The sequence below is a fragment of the Sander vitreus genome, chromosome 24, assembly GCF_031162955.1.
Source record: "Sander vitreus isolate 19-12246 chromosome 24, sanVit1, whole genome shotgun sequence".
NCBI lineage: Eukaryota > Metazoa > Chordata > Actinopteri > Perciformes > Percidae > Sander > Sander vitreus.
The window spans coordinates 460,001-467,500 of record NC_135878.1 but is presented as its reverse complement, the minus strand read 5'-3'; the positions used below and the strand labels follow the sequence as shown (position 1 = coordinate 467,500).

The 7,500-nt window shown below is 50.1% G+C and overlaps 1 protein-coding gene across 2 annotated transcripts in view; it reads left to right on the top strand.

The window, feature by feature from the left end:
• The window catches only part of agap1 (ArfGAP with GTPase domain, ankyrin repeat and PH domain 1), a 201,394-nt gene that overhangs the window by 37,527 nt on the left and 156,367 nt on the right, over window positions 1–7,500 (top strand). The window contains exon 1 of one of the 2 annotated variants that reach the window (XM_078243659.1): window positions 4,002–5,926. The exons of the other annotated variant lie outside the window; for it this stretch is intronic. Within the exon in view, the coding sequence (XP_078099785.1) occupies window positions 4,735–5,926 (1,192 nt within the window). The 5' untranslated portion in view covers window positions 4,002–4,734. Of the gene's footprint in view, window positions 1–4,001; window positions 5,927–7,500 lie in introns of those variants that run through there. 2 annotated transcript variants of the gene reach the window in all.

Below are 7,500 nucleotides of genomic sequence, written 5' to 3'. Positions count from 1 at the left end.
ACACTCAGAGACACATACACACACACACAGAGACACATACACACACACTCAGAGACACATACACAGACACACACACAGACAGACACACACACAGACACACACGCACACACACAGACACACACGCATGTGCCTGCACACACACACACACACACACACACACACACACACACACACACACACACACAGAGACACATACACACACACTCACACAGAGACACGCACACACACAGAGACACACACACACACACACACACACACACACACACACAGAGACACATACACACACAGAGACACATACACAGACACACACACAGACAGACAAACACAGACACACACTCACATAGGCACATAGACACACAGACACATACACCCACACAGACAGACACACACACAGACATACAGTCACGCGCACACACACACACACACACACACACACACAGACAAACAAAAAATATAAGTATTTTTTAGAATCTTGAAAGAAGAAACCTCAGATTGGTCCTAAAATATCATTTCCAAAGCGACTTTGAGGAGTGTTGTTGTCCGATGAAATCCAATGAGTTATCACAGATCTTTGTCCTTTTTCAAAGCCCAAATGATCTCCTTTGTGGGAGCGAGGTGAGGTGAAAGGAGAAAGTTGCCTGCTGCTGCTGCTCTAATCTTGATTAATCCCTGTAATAATCCAGAAGGCGTCCGAGGCCGAGTTCTTGGGTGAGGAGGAGTTAATCTCCCCCGCTGCACCCTCCTCCTCCTCCTCTGAGACGGGGGGAGACACTTCAGAGGACGGGTGGAGACGGAGGATGAAAGAAAGCGCTGAGTTTCCACTCAGGATTTCACTTTAGTTTAGAAAGTGATCAAAGAGAAGCAGCTCACATCGCAACACTCTCCCTCCACCTGGAATATTTTAAAGCTGCTGCGACGACAACTTTAAAGACCTTAACTAGCCTACATCATTACACACTGTTTTTTTTTTGGGATTTATTTTTTAGCACCATTCATCATACAGGCATACAGGCATACACTCCACAATACGTGCCAGGCAATGTCAGCTGGTGCATATAACAGATGAACACGCATAAAGGCAACATTTTCTAAGGATGCTTTTGTCTTAAAGGTGCCAAACACAGAGACACACACACACACACACACACACACACACACACACACACTCACACACACACTCACACACACACACACACACACACACACACACACACACACACACACACACTCACTCACACTCTCTCACACGCACACACACACTCTCACACACACACACACACACACACACACACACACACACACACACACACACACACACACACACACACACACACACACACACACACACACACACACACACACACACACACACACTCACACTCTCTCACACTCTCTCACACTCACACACACACACACACACACACACACACACACACACACACACACACACACACACACACACACACACACACACACACACACACACTCACTCTCACACTCACTCACACACACACACACACACACACACTCACACTCTCTCACACTCACACTCACACACACACACACACACACACACACACACACACACACACACACTCTCCAAAGTGTAAGCGACTGCTGTTTGTTTTGCTGTAATATTTGTGCAGAGTTTGAAATAAAAGCAACAAGCTGAGCATAAAAACAGTAGAGGAGGGAAAACTCTTACCTGCATTCACTGCAACCTCCACCCTCACACAGTTATATCTCCCCGTTATAATAAAACCGGCTGCTGTTTGTGTTTCCAGCTCTGTGCGGCCTCAGATATGATGATGAGGGGGTTTGAGCCTCCATGGCCGCCGGGAGGCTTTAAAGAGCTTGACAGACAGAGAGGAGGAGGAGGAGGAGGAGGAGACTCCACCCTGTTTATGGAAACTAGTGGAGCCTGGAAAACATGAGCTGGAGTTCCTCTTCTTGCCTCGATAGAAACAAAACCACGAGCGTACAGCCGAACATCTTCGTCTTCTATATGTGGTCCAGCTTCTCATATTCTTCTCATATTTCCATATTTCCTCCGCAATTGTCTCTTGTCTGTTGTTTTTTGTACATTATTAATGTATAAAAAACAACAACAGACACAGTATACATCATACATCATACATCATATACATCCATGCTCCCTCCTCCATGCTCTCTCCTCCATGCTCTCTCCTCCATGCTCCCTCCTTCATGCTCCCTCTTCCATGCTCTCTCCTCCATGCTCTCTCCTCCATGCTCCCTCTTCCATGCTCTCTCCTCCATGCTCTCTCCTCATGCTCTCTCTCCATGCTCTCTCCTCCATGCTCCCTCTCCATGCCCCCTCCTCCATGCTCCTCCTCATGCTCCCTCCTCCATGCTCTCTCCTCCATGCTCTCTCCTCATGCTCCTCCTCATGCTCTCTCTCCATGCTCTCTCCTCCATGCTCCCTCTCCATGCCCCCTCCTCCATGCCCTCTCCTCATGCTCCCTCCTCCATGCTCTCTCCTCCATGCTCCCTCCTCCATGCTCCCTCCTCCATGCTCCCTCCTCCATGCCCTCTCCTCATGCTCCCTCCTCCATGCTCCCTCCTCCATGCTCCCTCCTCCATGCCCCCTCCTCCATGCCCTCTCCTCCATGCCCTCTCCTCCATGCCCTCTCCTCCATGCTCCCTCCTCCATGCTCTCTCCCTCCATGCCCCCTCCTCCATGCCCGCTCCTCCATGCCCCCCTCCTCCATGCTCTCTCCTCCATGCTCTCTCCTCCATGCTCTCTCCTCCATGCTCCCTCTTCCATGCTCTCTCCTCCATGCTCTCTCCTCATGCTCCCTCTTCCATGCTCTCTCCTCCATGCTCTCTCCTCCATGCTCTCTCTCCATGCTCTCTCCTCCATGCTCCCTCTCCATGCCCCCTCCTCCATGCTCCCTCCTCATGCTCCCTCCTCCATGCTCTCTCCTCCATGCCCCCTCCTCCATGCTCCCTCCTCCATGCTCTCTCCTCCATGCTCCCTCCTCCATGCTCTCTCCTCCATGCTCCCTCCTCCATGCTCCTCTTCCATGCTCTCTCCTCCATGCTCTCTCCTCCATGCTCTCTCCTCATGCCCCTCCTCATGCTCTCTCTCCATGCTCCCTCCTCCATGCTCCCTCCTCCATGCTCTCTCCTCCATGCTCCCTCCTCCATGCTCCCCTCCTCCATGCTCTCTCCTCCATGCTCCCTCCTCCATGCCCTCTCCTCCATGCCCTCTCCTCCATGCTCCCTCTCCATGCCCTCTCCTCCATGCTCTCTCCTCATGCTCCCTCCTCATGCTCTCTCTCCATGCCCTCTCCTCATGCTCCCTCCTCATGCTCTCTCTCCATGTCCTCTCCTCCATGCTCCCTCCTCCATGCCCCCTCCTCCATGCCCCCTCCTCCATGCTCCCTCTTCCATGCTCCCTCTTCCATGCTCTCTCCTCCATGCTCGCTCCTCCATGCTCGCTCCTCAGGGCAGAAATAAGAGCTTTAAGACAGTCTTCACCGGGGACCAAGGAGTCGAGGAGCTATTTGTTGTCTTGCACACCTACGCTTCTCTTGGCCAGGTCGCCGTTGCAAATGAGAACCCGTTCTCAACGGCCTACCTGGTTAAATAAAGGTTAAATAACTAAATAAAATAAAACACAGTAACGTGACATTTACTTTTTATTTCTGTTGAGTCATGAATTAAACCAAAGACTGTATGTTTTTATAAACATGTTTAGTGTTGTCATCCAGGAGGACATCTACCCCTCCTAAAGAGGGAAACCTTTTTAAATAGTCAGGTTATTAACAGGAATTTAGAGATGTTCAAAACTAAACAGAATCTGTGAATATATGTAAGTCATTTAAAAGGATATTAGGATTTGTTTTATCCGTTTTTCTGGCGTGTAACTGAATGAATGGAGTTAGCTATGGAGTCCAGATCCAGTCTTAGCACGGACTCCGCTCCGTGTTTTCCGATCAGCCCTTGCTGCTGGCAGGTCTGTGTCTGTGCGTGGAGCGGAGTGTGTTCAGAGAGCAGCGGAGAAGTGAAGGGGACTGACCGTGGCTGCCGATCCTTGTGTCGCTGTCAGAGAGGGTTAAAGCCGGAGCAGAGGAGCTGCAGAAGAAGGGAGGGACGGCCCGGGGCCTCGACTCTAAATCCAGGAACATTTGAATCACAATAAAGCCGGTTTGGGGTGAAAGGGGCTCGGCTGGCTGCGCTGCTCTGCGGGGGATGTGCGCACACAATGGGAGACGACTCTCTGGCACCGTCCGGGACTCTGCGGTGGAATAATATTTACCTCTGTGTTTTTGTGTGTTTGTAATGGAGACGCGGACACTGGCGCAGAGGACCCAGAGCTGTCAGTAGAGCTAAGGACTTCTCTGCCTGATAGTTAAGTGTTTCTGCATGCCGGCGGTCGCGGACAGAGAGCAGTGTTTGTTGCCAGTTTTAAATTCCGCTGGGATGAATGCGGAATGTATTTCCTGCGTCGAAGTCCGCGCTGTTTGCACATCTGGTTATAGCGTTTTTTCTCTGGTGCTGTTGAACCCGTTTTATCCGTGTGTGAAGGAGTTGGATCACACATTCAATGTTGGATTTTAACCGTCAGTCTGCAGACATTAGTGTGTAGGAAACGGTAACTGTGTGTATATATATATATAAATATATATACCTATATAGATAATTTCGTGTTTTTTAAGTGGAATACAGCCACATTAAAGTTGCTTTAGATCACTTTAAATAGTGTTAGTGATGTACCTGCTGGACAGTAACTGCACTGAGAGGATGGAGAGGGGAACGCCTCAGAGGAAAACAGTCTACCGGATTTCCCTGACCTTGGTGAAGAGGGAGAGTTTAGATGATGATGATCCTCAGCGGCCCAAGGTGAGTGGCCCGGTGGATATCCAGCGCAGCGGGCTGCTGGAGCAGCTGAAGGAAGTGGAGGACGAGTCGGATGACCTCTCGTCTTCTCACGGCTATATGAGGAACTTCAGGACGTTCAGCACGGGGAAGCTGGAGCTGGGGAGGCTGAAGCTGTCCAGGAAGCTTCACCTGCAGAAAGAGCTGAAGGAAAAGGCCGCCAGCCCGGTGGCAGAGCACGCCGCAGAGGACACGGGGAGTCCGGGGGACACTCGAGAGGAAACGGAGGATCCAGACGCACTTAAAAAGGATATTTGCACTGAAACTCCACCGACAGATGTGGAGAACAGCAGCATCGACAAGAAGAAACGACTCCTGAAAGCTAAGAGCATGGAGGAGCGCAGCTCTGATGCTCCTCTGAGCGTAGAAGGGAAAATGCCTCACTCCAAAAGCAACGGGAAAGCCGCCAAAGCTTCTTCGCCCGAGACTCCGCCTCTGAAGCGGGCGCCCGGTTTGCTGCGTCGCAGCTTCAGCTTCAGACACTGGAGCGGGGGCGAGCTGCTGCGTCTACGGGCGCTCTCCAAGGACAAACACCACAGCAGCTCTGGCTGTATCAGCCGTGACGAAAAGGACGAGAAAGACGCCAGTGGCGAGAAGGACGCCAGTGGCGAGAAGGACGCAGAGGCTCCTGTTGCGCCAGCTGCATCTCGCCTCGACCTCACCAGACAGAAGAGCAGGACTCTGGAGGTCGGAGCTGTCCTGAACAAGACGGACTCCATGTCAGAGCTGAGTCGCTGGGAGAGAGCGCGAGGCAACAAGAACCGGACGCTGGACAACAGCGACCTGCTTCGACTAGCGGACGAGAAGGACGCATCAGAAGGAGGCTTCCTGCTGAGGGGAGGAGGCGGGCGCTCCAGCGAGAGGCGTCTGGTTCGCTTCTTCAGCGGGATCTTCTCCAGGAGGGACGGGGCGGCCACTTCCACTCCGCTGGGAAGCCCCTGCAACAACCGATCCCTGCGGAGGAGCAGGAGGGCGGTGCTGACCCAGTCCAGCACCGAGAGCATGAACGGAGGCAGCTCTGAAGGTAACGACACCTGTGTGACATCACACTTCCTGTCTGTAGGCACCTGGAGGCTTTTTGGGCTTCTACAGTCATTCACAGAGAGATTGGTTTGGGGTTTTTTTGGCAGCAGCCTGCAAGTTTTTCTGGCTTGTGATCCTTTCATCGTGGCAGTTTATGACTAGAGATGCAATGATTAATCAATTAGTGGTCAACTATTTTGATAATTGATTAATCGGTTGAGTCTAAAACGTGTGATTGCAGCTTGTTAAATGTAAATATTGTCTAGTTTCTTCTCTCCTCTGTGACAGTAAACTGAATATCTTTGAGTTGTGGATCCTATTTATGACTTTAGTGTGAACATGAATGAGTTTTCCTGCTCAGATTTACAAGAAAAGTCAGAAAAATGATCTTATTTTTCTTACAAATCACTTGACCGACGGTTGGGGTCCGCTGACTTTATCTCAAATGTTTCTTTAACTCTATAATGTGGTTTTGAAGTGTTATATAGTCACAACAAACAGTGTGTTTGTAGAGGCAGCTGGGGGAGGACATATGTGTGTGTGTGTGTGTGTGTGTGTGTGTGTGTGTCTCTCTCTCTCTCTGTGTGTGTGTGTCTCTCTCTCTGTGTGTGTGTGTTTGTTTTGGACAGCAGCGTGATGTTTGGTTGTGACGGCAGCCAATCAGCCGCTGCTGTTTGTCTTTCATTACTGTCAGACTCTCATTAGTCTCAGTTTAAAAACACACAGAGTCAAAGTGATTTTAAAAAGCATAAATAAATAAAACGATGATCCCTGAGGAGCTGTTACACCATCTTACCCCGACAAAACAAAAGGAAAAGATAGATAACGATCACATTTTCCAGCAGAAACACAAAGACAAAGTCCAGACGAGCGAGGAGGGAAAATAGGTTTAAAATAGCCGAGAGGGAGAAAAAAGGAAGTCGGAGCTGAGAGCAGTTTGACTTTTATCTGCACGCATTTATAACCCAATGCAACAACAAGTGTCAGCATCCTCTTTCCACCGAGATGGACATGTGGAAAACCTGACGGGAGAGAGGAAGTGGATCTGTTCTGCAGACAGACAGACAGACAGACAAGACAAGACAGCTGTGTGTCTTCCTGTCAGGCCTCCAGATGTTGCAGCAGCAGCAGCAGCTTCACATGTTGACACCTCTGCTGAACATAAACTAAGAGCCCCATGGTGCAAACACATCCTCCCCTGAGATAGTAGAAAGGTTAATACAGTTTCAAAAAAAGCGACCATTGTCCTGTCCGAGCCCGGCCCGAACCCGACAGGCATTAAGATATTTCTGTCCGAGCCCGAGACATCTCGTTTCTTTCTCATACTAATGACACATGTACGTTTGTTTGTGTGGAAAGCTTTCATTAAGCAGCTGTAGGAAGGCATTCAGAAATGTCAACAGATGACGGCTCACACGGGGCAACAAGCTCACGTTAACACAGGCACGCACCTACATAATAAGCGGGTCCTGTCGGGCTCGGTTCAAGTATCCATCCTCTAGTTTATACTACAAATAGCTAAAAGCCATATTTAGCATTAGGAACATTAGTTTTGTTAGGGCGTTGGTGAACGTT